General features: G+C 70.1%; 8 protein-coding genes across 8 annotated transcripts; 5 read left to right on the plus strand and 3 right to left on the minus strand.

The window, feature by feature from the left end:
• Positions 1-2684: 2684 nt before the first annotated feature.
• Positions 2685-7372, plus strand: V1510DRAFT_404864 (uncharacterized protein; the record flags this gene model as incomplete). The annotated part of the gene is made up of 4 exons (XM_066932290.1): positions 2685-4530; positions 4562-5045; positions 5077-5306; positions 5340-7372. The coding sequence occupies 4 exons, from the start codon at positions 2685-2687 to the stop codon at positions 7370-7372; spliced, it is 4593 nt and encodes a 1530-aa protein (XP_066786946.1).
• A 1378-nt stretch (positions 7373-8750) lies between these two features.
• Positions 8751-10399, plus strand: V1510DRAFT_422514 (aldehyde dehydrogenase domain-containing protein). The gene has a single exon (XM_066934797.1). It carries the CDS (start codon positions 8835-8837, stop codon positions 10320-10322), a length of 1488 nt encoding a protein of 495 aa, XP_066786947.1. The 5' UTR covers positions 8751-8834; the 3' UTR covers positions 10323-10399.
• A 567-nt stretch (positions 10400-10966) lies between these two features.
• Positions 10967-11423, plus strand: V1510DRAFT_427231 (kinetochore component CENP-S-domain-containing protein; the record flags this gene model as incomplete). Its single annotated transcript, XM_066935196.1, has 5 exons — positions 10967-10996; positions 11028-11055; positions 11089-11184; positions 11215-11248; positions 11279-11423. 5 exons carry the CDS (start codon positions 10967-10969, stop codon positions 11421-11423), a joined length of 333 nt encoding a protein of 110 aa, XP_066786948.1.
• Positions 11424-12314: 891 nt separating this feature from the next.
• V1510DRAFT_422517 (uncharacterized protein) lies at positions 12315-13599 on the plus strand. Its single transcript, XM_066934798.1, has 2 exons — positions 12315-12662; positions 12694-13599. Exons 1-2 carry the CDS (start codon positions 12529-12531, stop codon positions 13553-13555), a joined length of 996 nt encoding a protein of 331 aa, XP_066786949.1. The 5' UTR covers positions 12315-12528; the 3' UTR covers positions 13556-13599.
• A 104-nt stretch (positions 13600-13703) lies between these two features.
• Positions 13704-15251, minus strand: V1510DRAFT_369761 (telomere repeat binding factor-domain-containing protein; the record flags this gene model as incomplete). The annotated part of the gene is made up of 1 exon (XM_066931403.1): positions 13704-15251. A coding segment is annotated over one exon (1548 nt), but the record flags the coding sequence as incomplete, so codon positions are not given.
• A 1190-nt stretch (positions 15252-16441) lies between these two features.
• Positions 16442-16981, plus strand: V1510DRAFT_422522 (uncharacterized protein; the record flags this gene model as incomplete). The annotated part of the gene is made up of 1 exon (XM_066934799.1): positions 16442-16981. A coding segment is annotated over exon 1 (216 nt), but the record flags the coding sequence as incomplete, so codon positions are not given.
• A 984-nt stretch (positions 16982-17965) lies between these two features.
• On the minus strand, positions 17966-19300 carry V1510DRAFT_422527 (uncharacterized protein). The gene is made up of 3 exons (XM_066934800.1): positions 19234-19300; positions 19086-19203; positions 17966-19054 (listed from the first exon to the last, which is right to left on the minus strand). The coding sequence occupies exons 1-3, from the start codon at positions 19292-19294 to the stop codon at positions 18082-18084; spliced, it is 1152 nt and encodes a 383-aa protein (XP_066786952.1). The 5' UTR covers positions 19295-19300; the 3' UTR covers positions 17966-18081.
• A 1-nt stretch (position 19301) lies between these two features.
• Positions 19302-20532, minus strand: V1510DRAFT_431952 (acyl transferase/acyl hydrolase/lysophospholipase; the record flags this gene model as incomplete). The annotated part of the gene is made up of 2 exons (XM_066935459.1): positions 19302-20402; positions 20436-20532. The coding sequence occupies 2 exons, from the start codon at positions 20530-20532 to the stop codon at positions 19336-19338; spliced, it is 1164 nt and encodes a 387-aa protein (XP_066786953.1). The 3' UTR covers positions 19302-19335.
• Positions 20533-20993: the final 461 nt, after the last annotated feature.

Genomic DNA, 20993 nt, shown 5'->3' on the forward strand with positions numbered 1-20993 from the left:
GACCGCGTCCGTCGCAAGACTATCCGCAATCGTGACTGCGGCCCTAGTACCGGAATGCGGCCAATCCTATCCGACGCGCGTCGGTTACCCGGCCAACACGTCGACACGTGCCAGCCGCACGCGATCCCAGCCACGGTCCCTCACCGCCGCCACATTCCGCCGGCGCAGTCGCGCCAGCCGCCGGCCGGTCGCCGTCGGCAGCCTGTGCTCCGAGCATACCGGCGTGCTCGCTGCAACGCGTACGGGCTCACAGGGCGGTATGCGTGGCGGCGGATCTGGGACCCATCTACGTGATCGCCCGAATATCGCGTTCGCGTATCTGCGGCACTGAATCAGCGCCTCGCGTGCACCGAACTTACCACCGCGCATGACGGAATCTGAGACCTCGCCCATGGCCGCAACCCTAACGAGGTAACCTGAGATGCTGCGGCGCGCACTAGGCGCGCCCCGCAGGCCACGGCGCGCTCGCAGGCAGTCCTTCCACGGCAGCCGCCTCTGGCTGCGGCGCCACGTGGATGTTGCCAGACGCGCCTCAGCTGGCCCAGGCCGCGGCACGGCCGTTGAACGCGTGTCTTTCGCGCCCGGCACGTGCACAACCGCCGCCCGGTCGTGTTCCCACCGAAGCCGGTAGAACCCGGCGTAGGGGACCGACGCGTACACTATAATCGCGCCAGCCGTTTGCCTGGATCGCCGGCGACCCAGAGCTCTGGACCGCGGACCTCTTTCCGCCGCCGTGGCTGGCTGGGTGATCACACACCCATTTGCGGACGCGACGGCGGTAGCGGTCACCAGGTGTCGGGCTGCTGCGCCGCGCCTACCCACTCGCTGGCTCTCGGTCATGTACGGATGTGACGGCGGCTGGCCGCTGGCTGCGCAGTCCTGTGGTCACCGCTGGATCAGGCCAAAAACGCGGCATTGGTCGGCCGCAGTCCATATTGTGGTGACGCGCGTGCCGCGCGCCAAACGGGCGGACCGAACACGCTGACGACGACTAGACGGCCGCGGTGGGGGTCGTACCGTGTACGTGCCGACGGCGGCTGCCGTTCCGCACCACAGCGTTGCCCTCTGGCCGCGGTGGCCTGTGCCGGCTGAGTCACATCAGTCCCAGTCGTGACCAGATACGCTATCTGTGAGCTGTGATCGATAGGAGCAACGGCCGCTTCCGCGCCTGGAAGCCACGGTCCAGACTAGCCATAAATCAGTCTTGTGTGTGTAGATTACCTCCATAATACTCAAAGGGGTATGCGCTCACACGGTCACAGCCGGGCCGGCTAAACTCTGGCCGGGTCACGGCCGCTCACGGCAATGGCGTGGCCAGCTCACCGTCGGCCGTCGGCCCGCTGGCAGCCCGCCGGCGCTGACAGCCCGCTGTCACTGGCGCCCGCACCCGACCGCTGTTCGCCGCGCGTCTCTGCTCGCAGCGCCGGCTCACGCGCAGCCGCCCGGATCACAGCTCACGGCGTCGGTTTGTGGATCACGTTTCGGCGCTAGCTCGCTCTGCCGCATGCCCGCTCACATACCGCACCGCTAGTCGCGTCACGCCGGTCCATGCAGCTGCACCGTCGGTGCTGCACCAGGCGCCCGCAGCACCTGCGTAGTCAACGGCAGCCGCACATACTTGCTAGCCGTTCATTTCCGTGTCATTCCTGTCTTTGGCGCCAGCGACGTTTTCCGTCCCGCCCGGTGGCTTCCGGGCACTAGTGGGCCTCGGCCGTGACGCTTCCTCCGAGCGTCCAGAGGCCCGCAAACGCCTTCACAGCCGCAAACGGTGGGCGGCACGGTATGAGTCAGCCTCGGCTGTCGTCGTTACTAAACCAGCCGCCGCACGGTTGCAGCAGTGCCCGCCGTGCAACCGCGCTTGCCGCATAACCACTTTCGTGCCACTCTGAGTCTAGTGTATCTGGCATGCCTGCGACAGCCTGGCACCACGCCTTTTTAGCATCTGGACGCACGACTCTGCAGCGGGCTGCATACATAGGCCCATGCTAGTGCGCATCGGTCGACTTTCTGTGCGGCAGTAGCCCCATGTCGTATGGTTCGGCGGCGCTACTGTGCTAGCCAGGAACACGCGCATACATCTGAAACTCTAATCTCCCCACCGGCAGCCGCCTGCACGCAGACTTCTCAGGGGTAAGACACTTTGGCAGTCCCTACGCAATTTGCGCTTGCTACACACTAGCCTGACCTCTTATAATCTGTAGTACTGACGGCCGCGCATCCGGCTGCCGATACCTGTCAAACATCCCTCGATTTTTTGCCAACATCACATCGTCCTCAACGGCCGGCGTCTCTGGACGGCTCCGTGCGTCAGATTGAGCGTCGAGAGCGAACGACGGCCTCGAGACTGATTCGAGCCTGTGGCAGCGTTTGCCAGATCGGCTTTTCCAGTGCACAACTTGGCCAGCCAACGGGCCATGCTCTAGACGAGACACAGCGACGAACCAAATCCGATCGCACCAGGTGAGTGCCTAGGCGTCGCGCGGCGCCGCGGCAGCGCCGGCGCCGCGCGGACGGCGGACGGGCCGCCTGTCGCCGGGGGGGCTGGTTGAGCCGCATGGTCCGGCTGCCGCCACGCGGCCTGTTCGTACCGTCCGGCGGCGCCGCTGCCCCGGCGCGGCCTCCGCGCGCCTGCTGTCCACCCGCGCGCTCGTGGCGGCTGGATGCTAACGTTTCAGTGAGCCGCAATGTCTTTTGTGCCGCTGGCCACCGCCCTGGTGCTCTTCCGGGCACCGTCCACCCTGGACTTTCTCTCGTACGCCAACCTTGAGACGCTCGCGCCCACGCTCGAGCTCGACACGGACGTCGACGTGGTCGTGCCGTTCGCGGACTCGTTCGCGTGCATTTCGTACTCGCATCGGCCCGAGGTCTCGCTCTCCATCTGGCGGTTCACGCAGAACCACGCGCTGTTCTGCACACAGCCGGCGGTCACCCACCGCGTGACGAACCGCGGCCCGTCCATGTACTCGCTCGGGCCCGACAGCGCGCTCAACACGCCGGCGGCGCTGCCGGGCATCGTCGCGTCGCCGCAGTCGGTCGTGTGGGACCTGATGGGCCGCAACATCCTGATGGGCCTCAGCACCGGCGCCGTGCTGGTGTTCAACGTGGCCGCGGCCGCGTTCTCGACGGCGGCCACGACCAACCTGATCTTTGGCCCGTTCTTCTCGCCGATCACCTGCATCGCGCCGTGCCCCGTCTCGGCCGACATCTTCGCGCTCTTCTTCTCGTGCGGGCCCGTGTTTGTGTGCCGGATCCCGCAGGACGGCAGCTCGTCCGCGGTCGAGGTCCTGCTCGAGATCTCGACCATGAACAACGCGGGCAACCGCATCGTGGGCATCTCGTTCCACCCGACGTCGCGCGCGCCCGAGTTCGCGATCCTGCTGGGCCTGTACCGCCACGGCGAGGTCCAGGCGTGGTGCGTCAACATCCCGGAGCGGTCGAGCAAGCTGATCCGGAACCTGGCGAGCGTGTCGACGGCGATGGCCGACATGGACGGCCCGGCGTCGCTGAGCGAGTCGCTCCGGTGGTGCAAGAACGGCCGGGTCGTGCTGCAGACGCCGCGGTCGCTGGTCGTGTTTGACGTGCGCCGCAACAACGGGTCCATGGACAACATCAACATGGACTTTGACATCGAGACGCTGTCGGTGGACCGCAACACGGCCATGGCGTGGATCCTGGAGCGCGGCACGAGCGCCGTGCACTGCTACGACCTGCTCGAGAACATCAAGGTGGCCACGCACACGATCGCGTTCAACGACTTCTCGGACCTGCACCCGTCCGCGGCCGGCCAGCACGACGAGCGCCACGCGCGCGAGGCCGAGGCTGGACCTCCGCCCGGCGCCTCGCTCGACCGCAACCCGACCATCATCCAGGCCAACCGCCAGTCGGTCGACCTCATCTCGCTCTACATGGGCCTGGACGGCGCCGACGACGACCGGGAGCCGGCGGACCGGGCCGGGCCCGGCCTGGAGACGCTGGCCGAGGCCGACGAGCCGCCGTCGGCGGCCACGACGGGCTCGATCCAGCCGGAGCCGGCCGGGCCGCTCGCGGCCGAGCTGCCGCCGCCGCAGCTCGACCCGGACGCGCCCGCGCGCGCGCTGACGCCGGGGACGGCCATCACGCCGTCGTCCATGACGCTGGGCGCCGCGCGGTCGTGCTCGGACATGCGCGCCGCGCCGCCCGGGCCCGCGACCCCGGCCGAGCCGGCCCAGCCGGCCGCGTCGCCCGCCGACGAGTACTCGGACCACGCCCACGACGTCACCGACATGCTCGCCGACGTGTCCGTGTCCGAGCTCGACGGCGCGCTCAAGGGCGACCTGCCCGAGCCGATCCTGCCCGACTGCCTGTTCTCGCACGTCGGCGAGCTCATGCAGTTCTCGGCCCTCGGCCTCGGGCCCACCAGCGGCTTTTCGCCGTCGCCGCAGTCGTCCGACGCGGACTGCCCGCCCGGCGCGCAGATGCCGGCGCTGCTCGCCGCGCTCTTCGGCGTGCCCAGGACGTGCCTCACGGTCGACGACCTGATCGAGCTCGAGAGTAAGTGCCGTCCCGGCCGTGCTAACCGCAGTCTCGCAGCTGGCGCCGGCCGACACGTTCACCAAGATGGTGCTCAACGTGTGGCTGCGCAAGGCGTCCCTGCTCGACTCGTTCGCGGCCACGCTGGCCGAGCTGCAGGACTCGGTCGTGCCGCCGCGCACGATGATGACGATCTCGATCGAGTGGCTGCTCTTCGCGGTCCACCTCGTCGGCACCGTCTCGCGCGCGGGCCCGGACCCGGCCGAGACCAGCCGGCTGGTGCACGAGTTCATCGACAAGACGCTGTTCAAGAACAAGGACGACTACGCGGACGACGTCGAGGCGGTGCACCTGGCGGCCGCGATGCTGATCGGGTCGAACCAGATCACGGCGGCCAGCATGCTGTACGCGCAGAACGAGTACTTCATCGAGGCGCTGGTGCTGTCGCTGCTGCACGGCCTGGATGTGACGGACATCGTCAACACGTGGGCGCAGCACGCGGCCGCGAACGGCATCGACGTGATCTCGACGCGATGGTAAGTGGACGCGCGGCACTGCTGACGGCAGCCTCAACGCGCTCGTCATCATGGGCTCGGTCAACGAGTCCGAGGAGGTCGGCCGGCAGCTGCTGCTGTCGATGCGGCACGCGTCGCCGACGACGGTGCCGCGGCTGGAGATCGCCGAGGCCTCGCGCGCGGAGGCCGCGGCGCTGGACGAGACCCCGTACTCGACGGCCGACCCGGCGGTGGCCGCGACGTGGGCGCCGGCCGCCGGCCCCGAGGCGGCCGGCACGAACGGTGCGGCAGGCGCCGGCGGCCGCCGTCCCGAAGGGCACACCCGGGACGATTCCTACACGGACACAGACACCTACGACGAGGACGAGTACGACGAGCCGGGCGAGGACGACGTGACGTTCACGAGCACGTCCGACACGATCCGGTCCGAGACGACGCCGGCGGGCGCGTCGCCCAAGCTGCCGTCGCCGCGCAAGGGCCTGTTCGACCACCAGACGCGCGGCCTGAGCGCGTCGCCGTCGTCCAAGCGCAAGAAGCCGGACCACCTGCGGCTGGACCTGGACGCCAAGCCGAGCCGGTACCTGCAGAACATCACGGTGCAGAGCCAGGGCTCGGAGGAGCCCGAGCCGGACACGTCGTCGACGCTGCCGACGCCGCAGCCGGCGTTTCCGACGCGCAAGGACTCGCTGTCGGCGTCGAACGCGGCGCGCAAGGGCCTGCGCGAGAAGTACCAGCAGCGCGCGCTCGCGCGGCAGCAGCTGCACGAGCAGACGGCCGCGGCCGAGCCGGCGGCGGAGCCGGCCGAGCCGGCCGACGCGGGCCTGCTGCAGGTCGACCAGCCGGCCGAGCGGCAGTCGTACTCGTCGCCGATCCTGGAGCAGTTCCTCAAGGAGCACGAGATCGCGCGCATCGACCGCGCGCTGCAGGGCCCGGACCTGAACATGCCGCTGTCGTCCGAGTCGTCGGACGACCAGCCGCTGACAGCGTCGTCGACGGCGTCGTGGGAGTACCTGCACACGGCGCAGACGACGCTGAAGGAGGACGACGCGCGGTCGCTGGTCGACGACCAGATCTCGCTGCGGCTGAACCAGCACCGGAAGGTCGCCAGCCGCGACATGGTCCTGCCGCCGACGTACGAGCTGCCGGCGGAGGCGTCGGCGTCGGTCGTGCCGGGGCCGGACGAGCTGGAGCGGCCGCTGGAGCGGCGGCCGCGGGCGCGCGCGCCGTCGCCGCCGTCGCCGCCGGCCAAGCCGGCGCCGGCGCGGCGGCAGGTCCCGAAGCAGTGGACGGTCGACCCGCCGTTCACGCCGCCGCAGACGGTGGCGCCGAACCTGCCGGCCGCGCCGGCGCCGGCCGTGCCGCGCCGGCGCGTGCCGGTGCCCGAGGCCGTGCTCGAGCCGCCGGAGAAGTCGCCGGAGCGGATGCGGGCGCTGCTGCCGGCGCCGACGATTGCCGCGGCCGAGCCGGCCCACGCCGACATCCCGCAGGACACCAAGGAGGTCTTTGAGCCGCTCGAGCGCAGCATGGACGTCAACATGGGCAGCTCCACGCCGCTGACCGGGCGGTCGACGCCGCTGACGGGCGGGTCGGCCGTCAGCGAGACCACGGCGCTGAACGGGCGCAGCGTGCGGATCGCCGAGAGCGCGGCCACGGCGCGGCCGGCTCCGGCCGAGAAGAAGAAGGGCGGGCTCTTCCGGTCGCTGACGAGCGGCTCGACGTTCACGCAGCTGACGGGCACGTCCGGGCGGCGGTCGCACGCCAAGAACAAGAGCGAGAGCCACTCGAACGGCGGGCTGTGGCGGCGCCGCGGCCACCAGACCAACGAAAACGAGCCGCCGGAGCAGGCGCGCGAGCGCCGGCACTACGGGCAGCTGGCCGAGGCCGCCCAGGACGCCAAGGGCGTGCGGTCGGTGTCGGACAAGATCGGGATCGAGCGCCAGGAGATGATCAGCAAGCAGGCCGAGGCCCTGTCGGCCATGAACGAGGGGCTGCCGGCGCGGATCGAGCGGCGGCCGTCGGCCAGCCGCAAGCCGTCGCTGATGAGCACCGGCGAGAAGCTCAAGAAGCGGCTGCGGGGCGGCGCGGCTAGCGAGCCGGCCGAGGCGGCCGAGCGCGCGGACACGACGCCGCCGCGGCGGTGGCCGTACGCGGCTAACCGGGCCGCCAACATGCAGGAACGGCGGCGGTCGCGGATCGCGTTCGCGCCCAACGAGGGCCTAGCGGGCCCGAGCGCGGCGGCAGGCGCCATACCGGAGCTGGACCAGGGGCCGGGCGCGGCTGAGGGCGCGGCGCCGGGGCCCGGCGTGGTGTACGCGTCGGCGGACGGGCGGTACGAGAGCCGGTGGTGAGGCGGGCGCCACAGTACGTCATCGGCGCCACCGCCGCACGCGGTGCGGCGGGTCACGTGTCACGACTAGTAACGAATGTACGCTCAGGTCACGCGCCGAGCGCTCGGCTCAGCGGAGGTTTTCGCGCCGCGTGCGCCACATCTCGGCCGTGCGGAAAAACTCCCCGCGCACGTAGACGGCCCGCCGGAGTCCGGCGCCCGGAACCGGCACTCTGGCCCCGCCAGCGCAGGCGGACTAGAGCCTGCCGAACTGCGCTTGCGCACGCACGCCGCGGCCGCCGGCCTGGATTGTCTGGAGGGGCTCGACCGTCGGCGGCAGGTTCGGCCGAGCGCTGCCGCCCGGGTCAAAGGCGATCGAGCCCTGCGCGCTGGGTCGGCCGCAGGCGCCGCCGGCCGGCCGCCCGCTGCTCGCGGCTGTCCCCCAAGGCCGGGCCGCCGGCAGCGCGCTGGCGGCCATTGGCCAGCGCGGCCAAGGGCGCCCAATTAATCCGACGCCATGTGGACCGCTGACAAACCAGGACGAGCGGAAGCAGGCGCTGGCTGCTGAACGCGCTACACGGCTGGCGGCCGGTCGTCCGCCGCTAAAGGGCTGCACGGCGCAGCAGGGGCGCGCTGGCGACACACCACGCACTGCCGTTGGCCGCGGCGCGGCGGCCGCGGACTGGACCCCGGCGGGCGTCCCCGCCGGACGCGGGCGCGCGATGGACGGTGGCCGACTCCACAAGAGTCTGCGGGCGGGCGGCTGCAGCGGGCCCAAGGCGGCTAGGCGACCCAGGACGGTGGGTGCGGCGAACCCCGCCGACGTGGGGTCAGGTCCGAAAGGGCTGGCGCGGCGCGCGCCACCTGCCGTTTGAGGCAGGTGTCCAGGGCAAGGGCTGCTCGATGCGTGTGGCGCACGGGTGTCGCCCGCAGCGATCGTCTGTCAAGTGATTACGGCGTGCATGGTCGGTAGAGCGGGATGTCCTGATCGGGCCAAGCGGGCATCTGTTGGGTACGTGCACCGCCACAGCTCCCTTCTCCCGCAGCCACACCACATGACCCAACGCAGCAAGCCCACGCCGGCCGCCGCGCGCGGGGCGATCTCCACGCGGCCGCTTTCCCAGGCAGGTGGGGCAGCGTTGCCGACGCTTCCGCGCCGTGGCGGCCGCGGTCCGGCGGAGGGGAGGCGCGGGGACGCGGGGGGGCGGGGAAGCATAGACCGTGGCCCAGACGTTGCGGACGACGGGGTGCGCCGCAAGGCCGTTCTGGGTGTGATGTGGCGCACCGGTACCACCGGGGTACCGCGTATCCGAGAGCCCGTAACCTTAATCGAGGGCGAGCTCGATTCCCCGCAAAACGGCAGCGACTGGCGGCACGGGGCCACGGGGCCACGGCACGGTCGGACGGACGCGGCGGCGTATATAAGGCCGCGGCGGCGCCCAGCCAGACCACATCTTTCAGATAGCCTGCCACCAAACACAAACATGTCTGTCTCGCTTTCCACCACCATCAAGCTCCCCAACGGCATCGAGTACGAGCAGCCGCTCGGACTCTTCATCAACGGCGAGTTCGTGCCCGGCAAGGAGGGCAAGACCTTCGAGGTCTTCAACCCCGCCACCGGCCAGGTTTCCGCGTCGGTGCACGAGGCCACCGAGACCGACATCGACATCGCGGTCGAGGCCGCCCACGAGGCGTTCTACAATGGCCCGTGGTCGAAGCTGACGGCGGCCGAGCGCGGCATCAAGCTGGCCAAGCTGGCCGAGCTCTTTGAGGAGAACCTGCAGATCCTGGCGTCGATCGAGGCGTTCGACAACGGCAAGGCCATCCAGCTCGCCAAGGGCGACGTGCAGGCGTGCATTGGCTGCCTGAGATACTATGCCGGCTGGGCCGACAAGATCCACGGCAAGGTCATCGAGACCGGCCCGTCGTCGTTCAACTACACCAAGCAGGAGCCCATCGGCGTCTGCGGCCAGATCATCCCCTGGAACTTCCCGCTGCTGATGTGGGCCTGGAAGATCGGCCCGGCCATCGCCACCGGCAACGTGGTCGTCCTCAAGTCGGCCGAGCAGACCCCGCTGGGCGCGCTGTACGCGGCCAAGCTCACCAAGGAGGCCGGTTTCCCCCCGGGTGTGATCAACGTCGTGTCGGGCTTCGGCCGCGTGGCCGGCAACGCCATCTCGATGCACCCCAAGATCCACAAGATCGCTTTCACCGGCTCGACCCTGGTCGGTCGCCAGATCCTGAAGGCCTCGGCCGAGTCCAACCTGAAGAAGGTCACGCTCGAGCTCGGCGGCAAGTCGCCCAACATTGTGTTCAACGACGCCGACATCGACAAGGCCGTCGAGTGGATCAACTTCGGTATCTACTACAACGGTGGCCAGACGTGCTGCGCCGGCTCGCGTGTCTATGTCCAGGAGGGCATCTACGACAAGGTCATCGAGGCCTTCAAGAAGCGCGCCAACAAGAACCTGGTCGGCAACCCCTTCGACCCCGAGGTCTTCCAGGGCGCCCAGGTCTCGCAGCTGCAGTTTGACCGCATCATGAGCTACGTCGACATCGGCAAGAAGGAGGGCGCCACGGTCGAGGCCGGCGGTGCCCGCCACGGCGACGAGGGCTGGTTCATCCAGCCCACGATCTTCTCGGGCTGCACTGAGGACATGCGCATCATGCAGGAGGAGATCTTCGGCCCGGTCGTGGCTGTGGCCAAGTTCAAGGACATCGACGACGTTGTCTTCAAGGGCAACAACTCGGTCTACGGTCTGGCGGCCGGCATCCACACCAAGAACCTCAACACCGCCATCGAGGTCTCGAACCGCCTGCGCGCCGGTACCGTCTGGGTCAACTCGTACAACTCGCTGCACTGGGCTCTGCCGTTCGGCGGCTACCAGCAGTCGGGCATTGGCCGCGAGCTGGGCAAGGAGGCCCTCAAGAACTACACCCAGGTCAAGACGGTGTCGATCAACCTTGACTAGTTTTGTTTAATTTTGGCGCATGATAGCTTCGGGAAAGCTGTAGTTACGATCAATCGAGTAACATGATGAATTGCAAATGAATCCCGCTGGCCCGCCGGAGCAGGCGCGGAGCCCCGTAAGACAGGCGCAGCCGCCGCGCGGCGGCAGAGCGGTCTGGGCATCGGCGTTAAGCTCGGCTGTCGGCGGCGCTGGGCGCCGGCGTGCTGGACGCGCCACCCGGTGTGCTGGATCGCCGTCCCGCCGCACTGGATCGCGGCCCGCCGCGTCGGGTCCGCGTCGCGTGCTCGGCTGCCCCCAGGCAGGCCGGCTAGACGTAGACACTGCCATGTGACCGCCCTTCTCAGATCGCCGGCTCTTCCGACACGTCGCCCTGTCGCCCGCGTCACCGCCCCTGCCTCGCCCGCCCGCCGACACCGGCACGCCGGCTCCCTCCTCTGCTGTCCGGCCTACGTCAGCCTCTGTCCGTCCGCCAGGCTTGCTATTAGCCCCAGTGTTCCTGGCGTCCCTGGTGTCGGCTCTAGTCGGCTCCGGTCGGCTCCAGCCGGCGGGCGCCGCAGCGCGCGTACGTAACGCGAAAACTGGCGAGGCCGTAATTAAGCGTGTATATATTGGTGCCGCCAATTTTTGCTCCAACCCCAGCAAACATGCCCGCGCCTGACCGCGAGCTCAAGGAGGTAGGCCCTCGTCCGGCCAGGCTAACGACAGCGTCTCAAGGCCGCGATCTGGTATACGGGTAGGTGCCGTGCGCGCCGGTGCTGACCGGCAGTCGGCAAGATCGTGGACGAAGAGTGCCTCGTGCTGGGCGTCAACGCGACGCCGCAGTACATCGCCGCGCTCACCGAGCTCGTGTACAGCCAGACAGGTACGCCGGCCACGGGCGCGCTGACCGCAGTCACACTCGGCACCGATCTCGAGGCGTTTGCGCAGTAAGTGGGCGGGCGGGCGCGCTGACGCAGTCACGCAAAGCGCAAAGTGATCAGCACCGACGACGTCAAGATGATGTGCCGGCGCAACGAGGGCCTCCGCGACGTGCTCGACGAGTTCGTGCGGGACCAGAGCGAGCGGCGGACGTCGGAGAACAAGCCCAAGCGGCGGGCGTAGCCGCCTGTACGGTAGCAGAATAAAGCGTGACTATCACTATCAGGCGGCCGCAGCCGGCAGAGAGTTCGGACGGCCGGGGGCTTTGTTTACGCCGGCCGGAAGGCCCGGCTGGCCAGATCCCGCCGCTGCAGCCGGCCGACACACCATGGCAGGCCCTACGATCGTGCAGCTCCACAACAGCTTCCTGCCGCCGCTGCAGGAGCAGCTGGTGCGCCAGACGGGCGTGGTCGGCGCGGTGCCGGGGACGAACGCGTCGCTGCGGATCCTGATCGACCCGTTCCACACGACGGCGTGCCTGGTGCGCGCGTCGTGCTACGCGCGCAACTTCGAGGACCGCCAGATCGACTTTGGCAGCACGACGATCTGGCTGCCGGCGCTGGCGGGCGGCGCGGACGAGTCTGTGGCGAGCGCGGCCAGCTCGGGCTCGGCCGACGCCGAGTACTCGTTCACGACGTCGCTGCAGAACGCGCTGGCCGGCCGGCCGCCGTCGGAGCCGGCGACGCCGCGCGCGGCGGCGGGCGCGCTGTGGCTGGACACGGCCGTGGCGCCGGTGCCCGGCGCCGTGGTCTCGCCCGGCGCCAGCTTTGCGGACGCGTCCGACGGCTGGTCGTCCGGCCGCGACGACTCGGGCGAGCCGTCGCGCGGGTCGGCCGGCATCAACCGCACGTCCGTGTCGGACGACGAGCTGTCGCGGCTGATCAGCAGCCTGCAGATCGAGCCGGCGGCGTCGCCGCAGTCGGCGGCCACGGTCGTGCCCACGGCCGACGGCCGGCTGCGGCCGCTGGCGCCGCTGGCCACCGAGGCCGACTCGGACGCCTCCCCGGCGATCTCGCCGGACGCGCCCACGGACTCGACCGCGCCGTCGTCGGTCGTGTCGTCCGCGGCCAGCGCCGGCTCGAGCCCGAGCGACGCCAAGCTCTTCCACGAGGCGCTCGAGTCGCAGCTGGACCCGCTGGCGCAGGCGCCGCCGCTCGAGCTGTGCCACCCGGCGCCGGTGGCCGTGCCGTTCTTCCTCGGCCTGCTGCCGATCGCGGCGCCGTGTCTGGTCGTCCGCGAGCTGTTTCCGGACGCCGACGGCGGCCGCCGCGACCGCGGCAAGTTCGACATGGTCCTCGGCCGCAGCCTGTTTGCCGAGCTCTACTATCTCTGGCTCAAGTTCGACGCCGCCGCGGGCTGGACGTGTCCGCAGGCGGACGCGCTGCTGCCGGCGATCGAGCTCCACCACGTCACGGACCTCAGGTACGTCCCCGTGCGCTCGCGCTGACGCCAGCGACGCCCACCGCCTGCGCTCTGACGGCGCCATGTCGCGCGCGGCCCCGGCCGCGTGCGCGCAGATGCACGTCTGGCTCCACAACGTGACCGTCCGGCGCGGCCAGCGCCTGCACGCGGCCGCGTCGCGTCTGCGCGGGCCCAACGCCGCGCCGGACGTGGTCACGGCCGCGGACGACGTCGCCGGCGGCTACGGCGTCTACTTTGCCGCCGAGTCGGTCTACAACACCTTCGGGCCGTGCCCGGTCGGGTCCAGCGCCGAGCACCAGGTCATGTCGCTGTACCACGCGCTGCGCGTGGCGACGGGCGTGTCCAACTACCGCGTCAACACGTACGTGCTGCACACGTCGTCGCGGTACCTCTGCGACTCGTTTGCGCAGCTCAACACGTGGCGCTCGCGCAACTGGAAGACCAAGGACCGCCGGCCGATCGCGCACGCCGTGTACTGGAAGTCGATCTACGACATGCTGCAGCGCGTCAACATGCTGTACGCGAACGGCCAGGGGCACACGCTGCCGGTGCGCGTCGAGATGACGCCGGCAGCGTCGGACGGCGTCGTGCGCGCGCGGCGGCTGGCCACGATCGGCGCCGAGCGCGCCATCTACTACGACATGGACGCCGAGACGCTGCCGCCGCAGGCGGACCTGATCCCGGGCACCACCGTGTACTCGCCGACGATGGACACCGGCGGCGGCGCTGCGCCGGCCGTGCCGTCGGCCGACCCGATCCTGGACGCGTACCGCGAGCTCACGGGCGACCACGAGTTCGCCGACGGCGACACGGACTTCTACGTCAAGTTCAATCCCGAGGGCCTGGCCGAGTGCATCGCCGGGGCGGACCTGCAGACGGCGTGGGCGGTGTAGGCGGACGGTAGGGTAATATACAAGCAATATACATCGTGCGAATATCCAAACAGAGCCGCACCGTGTGCGGCTCGAACTCCGTGCGGCGCATAGCCGCCGTGGCGCGCCTGTGGCGCATAGCCGCAGTGCGCCGCATGCCGTGCGGCGCTCACGCCGTGCGTGAGTACATCTCCGAGCTCTCGCTCGGTAGCGTCTCGTCCGGCTTGTCCAGCCGCGGCCGGATCGGCGTCGCTGCGACCGAGCCCGCCGCGGACGACGGCGCCGTCGTCGGCGCCGGGCTGCTTGCTGTGCCGGCCGACGACGGCCGGTTCTTGAGCTCGCCCGTGACAAACTGCAGGTACACGGGGACCTGCAGGCCGCTCTTGAGGAAGAACAGCTTGAGGTTGCGCGCCTTGTCCTTGAGCTGCACCTGCGTGCGGTCCTTGAGCACCTCCGAGATGTGGCCGCCCGGGCCGTACATCTCGAGGATCTGGGACCAGCGCGGGCCCTTGACCTCGTCGAGGCCGTGCATCAGCGCGGTCTCCTCCTCCTTGGTCCACGGCCGCCGGTTGGACGGGCCGCCGGGCGCACGCGAGCGCGTGGCCGAGCGCGCGCCGGCGCGCGCCGGCGCGGCCCGGCGCGGGGTGTGCACGGGCTCGGCCACGGCCGGCGCGGGCGCGCCCGCGTGCTCGTACGCGCGGTGCGCGGCCGCATCCGGCGCCGGGGCCGACGCCGCCGCGATCGCCGGGTCGAGCTGCAGGCCGGCGTCGGCCGGCGCCGGCAGCTCGAGGCCCGCGGCGTCCGCGCGCGCCTCCGGGACCGCGCTCGCGTGCCGCGCGCGCTTGTTCGCGCCCGGCACGGCCGTGATTTGCTGGTAGTTGCGGGAAACGTAGTCCGAGACCTCCTTGAGGAAGTTCTGCCAGACGTACTTCTCCGACAGGGCCTCGGGCGAGTCCGACTCGGCTAGGATCGCGCGCCGCGACCGGCACCGGCTCACAAAGTCCTGCTCGGACGGCGTGAGGCCCTTGGACCCGCTCCGCCGCGCGATCAGGTACTGGTCGAGGTCGTCCGGAAAGAGGTCCTCGAGGATCTCCTCCTTGGTGCGCTCGCCCTGGCCCATCGCCGAGATGAACGCCTGGGTCTTGAGGTCCAGGTACAGCGCGCCCTGGCTCTTGAGCAGCCGCCCGCCGTCCGGCACAAAGGTCTCGAGAAAGTACTCGTTCAGGTGGAAAAAGCCGACCTCGGTTGAGCCGAACACGGACGAGATGAACGTGGCCATGTTGGCCTTGCGCACAATGAACCGGTGCCGCGGCGACTTGGCGAACCGCAGCAGACCGGCTGACAGAAACGCGTCGTGCGTGTACAGCTTCTTGGTCTGGTCAAAGAGCGCGGTCAGCGTGCGGTACGCCTGGCCCTGGTCGCTCTCCGGCTGCGTCACGATGTTGAACGTGTCCTGGTACGTGCCCTTGCCGAGCGTTGCCAGGATCTGCGTCGACAAATTGTCCAAGATCGGCATGCTCTGGATCCGCAGCTGCATGTTTGGGTCCTGCGCGCCGCCCAGGTCCTCGATCGAGACATCGTACGGGTCCTCCGCGTAGCCCTCGGCCGGGCCATCGCCGCCGTCGGTCAGCAGGCCGTCGTCGTTCTCGACGTGCGTGCCCACGTTCTCGAGCTGTTCGGCAATGAACCGCAGCTGCTCGGCGTCGTTGAGGTCGAAGCCCTCCTCGACGTGGTGGCGCTTCTGGCCGCGCGGCTCGCCCGCGAGACCCTCCAGGGGCTCGAGATGCTCGAGCGGCGCGGCCGGTTTGGCCGCTGGCGACTCGTGCGCCGACACATCGGCCGGCGCAGCCTCGCCCTCGAACGGCGCCTCGCCGGCGAAGTCGCCAGCGGCGCTGCCCTCGTACGACGGCGCGTCGCCGCTGTAGGCCTGCTCGCCGCTGTCCGCGTACTCGCCTTCGGCCGGCGGGTACTCGCCCTCGTATTGCTCGTCGTAATTGCCCTCGGCGTAGGCCTCGCCGTCGTAGGCCGGCGCGGCCGGGTACTCGCCCTCGGCATACTCGTACTCGGCGGCGTACTCGGCCGGCGGCTCAAACTGGGCCGCCGGCGGCGCCTCGGGCTCCGCGCTCGCGCGAAACTCCGTCAGGTCGGGCTCGGCCAGGCCAGCCGCGTCTAGCGGCGGCGCGGCCGGGCTGTGTTCCGTGGACGTCGTCGTGGATCGACCGCCGATCGGCGGCAGGAAGTGCGTGTGCGCTGCGGCAATCGATTGGGCGCGGGCGCGAGCGCTCTGCGCGCGCGCTGCGCGGGCTGCTGGCGGTCGAGTGTTTGGGGTCTCTGGGCTACAGAGACGCGACGCGATGTAGGGTATCGCGCATCTAGGGTTTGCGGTCGTGAGGGTTTGAAAAGTTTTCAAATCCTGGCGGTTAGGTCGGGGGGTGGGAGGGCTCTGGAGCGCTGAGTCAGCTGATGACATAAGGCGTGAGTCATGTCGTGCCGTGCGTCATGCGTTTCAGCTGTGTTGGGGAAGGGCCGTGCGCGGCGACCCGCATGATGCCACGACCCGTGACGATCGTCCATGCTGGAAAGTTCGCTGAGGCCGGGTAACCGCGCCGCGGCCGCCGCACGTGACCAGAGGTCGTGTGATGACTCCGCACTACGGCCACGTTACTCCCAACGAGCGATATCGTCAGATCAGGCGACGGCGTAGCGCGATTGCCCCATAGCGAACGCCATTGCCCGCGCAATTGGGCGCAATTGCCACGCGCGCGGCCACGGCCGGCGCCGGGCCTGGGCCAGCTGTGAGTGCCAGTGAGCGTCGGGGCCAGGGGAATGGACCCGGGCCGGCCGGCGCGCCCGGTTTGGGAAGCGGCCACGACATCCAGGCCCGCACCGTTCGGGGAAACTCTATCGCGGCCGGCGGCGCGGCCCCCCCGGGCTATAAAAGCCGGGCTCCCGTCCCCTTTGGCAGACCAGCTTCTGCACTCTCTGCCTCTGTCTCTCCTCAGCTCGCACGCCAATTGTACAGCGCAATACTCTACCGCAATGACCCGCACCAACCGTATCAACTCTGCCTCCTCGAGTTCGAGCCACACCGAGGGCACTGCAATAGCTGAGCACATGCCGCGCTTGCAGGGCAAGAGCGCGTTTATGTCGGACGCCGTGCCGCGCAAGACCAAAAAGGACGGCGCCGGCCGCGGCAATTGGGGTAAAGAGGGCGACGAGCTCGAAGACCTCGAGGACTACGACAACATCAATTTCCACGAGTCCATGCGGCGCCGCCGGTCCAACTCCAACGGCGGCTCTACGCACGAGCGCCCGTGGGACGTGCGCACCAAGTTTGAGGTCGACGACGAGGTGTTTGACGAGGAGAACTGATCTATTTTGTTGTATATACATAAACCCATATTTTGGCTGGCGAATTTGATTGATTTATGATTCACATGATAAGAATAGCGGCTGTAGCAACGCGTAGCGTGGTGGTCACGTCACAGCGTGCGGCGGTCGCGCCGCGAGGTCCGCCCGAGCTAGGCCGCCGGTTTGGGCGTCAAATCCCGAAGGGCCCGGAAAGTTCGCTCGGACCCAGGGCATTGGTACTCGCCGGTCTCGGCAGTGCCTGCTGCAATCTCGCCTGCCGGCGGACACGCCATCAGGAACTGTGATAACGCGCAGGCACGCCGTCCGGCGTGGCCGCGAGCGGCCTGGACAACCGTCTGGGCCACTGCGGCAATTGCTCGCGAGGGGACCGTGGTGATAAGATAGGACGGCTGGTGTCGCAGACGCAAGGAGTTTGGCGATGCGTTGGAGATCGTCGACCCAGACTGCTGGGAGGTTGTCCAGATGAGGCCACCCACGTACGCCCGGTCCGACCCTACGCCGACGGACCGACCCGGCGCACTGCATGCACCCGTGGTGCATGTGGCTGTGTGGCACCACATTGTATCTTCCGAGGGTATCTCCCAGCTGCAGGTACTCGTGCCCAGAGCTACGCTAGATCGCGTCTTATCGCTAGCGCTGTCACCAGCGGTGCTGATGCGATTATTGTGGTTGAGTGGGCCGAGCCCTGTACGTGGATGCGCCCGGACGCTGACGGAGGCCGCAGAGGAGGCCGCAGACGGCCGCCGGTGCCAGCGGCGTGGCCAGACGGCTGCGCGACGCGGCTAGCCTGCCCGGTGCCGCTGCAGCCGTGGTGCGATCGGGCAGACCCGGAGGCCAGACGGGCCGCAGACTGTCCAGAGCTGCCGCGGCGACTGTCCAGAGCTTCCGCGGCGGCCGAGAATGCGGAGTCGCGCGCCGTGGCTCAGGACGCCTGCGGAGGCGGGCATTGCGCTGCGGCGCGGGGGGCGCGGGGGGCGCGGGGCGTGGCGGTGCGGGGTGCGGCTCGAGTGCGGCTCACGCGTAGCGTGCGGCTCATGCACGTGTGTGTTGCTGTGCAGCTTTGTGCAGCTTCATGCAGCGCCGTGCAGCCAGCCGCCCACTCGCCGCGGCGGCTGCGCGGCTGGAGCGCGGCTGGTCGTGCAGAAATTCTATTGTCTAGCTAATCGTGTCTATGCTCATGTCTCGGCCGCCGCCAGGCCTGCCTCGTGCTCGGCCTTCCAGCCCTTGCGGCGCTGGCGCTCCTCGTAAACGCCGCGGTTGCGCGTGACGCGCTCAACGATGGTCTCGGTCGAGATGGCGCTGTAGGCGTGGCCCGGGATCTCGCGATAAAGGCCGGCGGCACGCGCGTCTGAGTAGGCCGCCGGCGAGTCCAGCGCGGTCGGGCCGTGCATGACCGCGATGACGTCCCACGGCAGCGCGGCCAGGAACGCCGTGGACGGCTCGTACGGCGCCTGGAGCACGACGTGGGCGACGTACTTGCACTGGAGCACGCACAGCGCGCGCTCAAACAGATTCATGATCGGGTAGTTGAGGCCCTTGTGGCGCGAAACGGTCGGGTCGTCGCACAGCCCGACGACGACGCCGACCGGCTCGCCACGGGCCGCGGCCTCGGCCTCGGCCTCCTGGGCGACCAGGCGCAGGAACTCAATGTGGCCCGCAAAGAACAGGTCGAAGCCGCCGTCGACGTAGATGACGTGGCGCGGCGGCGCCGGGCCTGGCGCGACCAGCGTGTGCAGGGCCGGCGCCGCAGGCGTCCCCAGGGCCACGTAGACGCCGTCTTGCGGCGAGCGGCCGTCCGGCGCTGTGGCGTACTGCGCGAAGCGCTCGAGCGCGGCCGGCGCGAGCAGTGCGTGGGTGGCCGGGGCCAGGTCGGCCTCGGCCAGCGTCGACAGGTGATGGGTCTTGGTGCAGAGCAGCATGCGGCCCACCAGGTCCGTCGTGGAGATGTTGGGCGTCCGGCGGACGACCAGGAACCGGCCGGCGTCCTTGACGACGCGGTAGCAGTCCTCGCCGTTGGCGTCGGTGGTGATATCGTCGCCGTGGACGACGTAGTAGCAGCCGTAGCGGTCCATCCACTCGGGCGACGTCACGTACGGCGCGTCGGGCACAGGCTCGGTGGCCCACTTGCAGGCCGAGACGGCGAGCACCCTGCGGTCAGCGGCGGCGGCGCGCGGCGCACCTCTCGGGCAGGGTCATGACGACCGGGCCCTTGTTGTCGGCGATTTCCTCGTCTGAGTGGACGCCGACGACGAGGGCGTCGCCGAGCTGGCGGGCCTGGAGCATGGCGCCGGCATGGCCTGGGTCAGCGCCGCGCGCGGCCGACGTACCGTGATGGGCAAAGTCGAAGCAGCCGTCGATCCAGATGCGGTCCTTGGACGTCGGAGCCATGGCGGGGTGGGTGGGGAGAAGGCGCTCCCACGCGCCGTATATTAACTAGCTACGCGCAGCGCGGCCGCGGCCGCAGCCAGGCCGGCCGGGTCGGCCGCGAACACGACGTCGGCAGCGGCGCCGACCTCGCGCGCGACGAGCGTGGCCGTGGCGCGGCCGGGGCCGATGGCCAGGAACCGCGTCACGCCGCAGGCGTCGACCAGGTGCCGGATCGAGCCGTACCAGTTGACCGGCAGCGTGCAGCCGTCGACGATGCTCTGCCGGATGTCGGCCGTGGACGCGAAGGGCCGCGCGGTCGTGTTGGACACGATCTGTACGCCGGTCGCGGCCGGCGCGTACTCGGCAAACGGCACGGCGTCGGGGCCGGACACGGCGACGACGTCAAACAGGTCCTGCGCGGCCGGCAGCAGCACGGACGAGTGGAACGGCGCGGCCACGTTGAGCCGCACGGCCCGCAGGCCGAGCTCGCCGGCCAGGTGCGCGATGCCGGCGCGCGTGCCCGAGAGCACGACCTGCGCGGACGAGTTGATGTTGGCCAGCTCGACCACGCGGTCGACCGGCGGCGCCGTGGGCGCCGGCAGCATCGCCAGGAACTCGGCCTGCTGGAACCGCGAGATCGCGGTCATGACCGGCTCGAGCCGGTCGCGGGGGACGACGAGCGCGGCCATGCCGAGCTCGTGTGGCGGTGCAGCGCCTGCGGCGGGCGCAGCCAGCCCGCGGCCGGCGTACCACGCCGCCACGGCAGCCTCCATGGCCTGGCCGCGCCGACGGACGACGCGCAGGCCGTCCTCGAGCGTGAGCACCCCCGCGGCGACGAACCCGGTGATCTCGCCGAGCGAGTGGCCGAGGACGTAGTCAAAGTGCGACCGCGCCACAGCGACGCCGTGCTCCTGGGCGAGCACCCGCGCGATCAGCACGCTCGTGGCGAGGATCGCGGGCTGCGCGTTGGACGTGCGCTGCATGTCGGCGTCTGCGCCGCCGTCCGTCAAAAGCCGGACAAGCGCGGCGTCGTCCAGGGCGCGAGAGATCGCGTCGACAACGTCGCGCGTGGCTTGGGGATGGGCGGCCGCCCACGGCGCCAGCATGCCGGGAGCCTGCGAGCCCTGGCCTGCGAGTCAGCGTCGCGCGTGGCCGGGCTTACCAGGGAAGAAGACCGCGGCGCGCGGCCGGACGGCCGTGGACGCGGCGCGGCCCCGACAGGGGCGTGCGAGCCGCCGGAAGATCGCCGTGGTCGCCATTGCGGCGTAGAGGGCGCGGCGGGCGGCCATATCTCGTGGGCACGTGACCTCTCCGCGTTCTGGCGCCGGTTACGGCCGACCGGTCGCCGAGTTGCCGCGACCGGCAGCAGGTCTGCTGGCCGGCCAGACATCCGATCGGCAGAGCCGAGCTTGGCTGGTGCGACGGCGATCCGCGATGGGCGCGGGCCGGGGGTGCCCGAGAGATCGGACTGCGGGTTGTAGGTCGCCGCGGGTCACGGGCCGGGCCGGAGTGTCTAGGCCGGGTCGCCGGGTCCGGGTCGCCGGGTCCGGGTCGCCGGGTCCGGGTCGCCGGGTACGGGTCGCCAGGTACGGGGCCGACCTGGGTCGCGAGGACACCGGCGGGTCGCGAGGATGCCGGCGGGTCGAGGCTCGCGGCCGCAACCGCCCCCCGACCGGCCCCGGACCGCCGCACGCGCCGCACGCCATGCGGCGTACCTGAC

This window comes from Dipodascopsis tothii (assembly GCF_038497935.1).
Source record: "Dipodascopsis tothii strain CBS 759.85 unplaced genomic scaffold V1510scaffold_37, whole genome shotgun sequence".
Taxonomy (NCBI): Eukaryota; Fungi; Ascomycota; class Lipomycetes; order Lipomycetales; family Lipomycetaceae; genus Neoaidaea; species Neoaidaea tothii.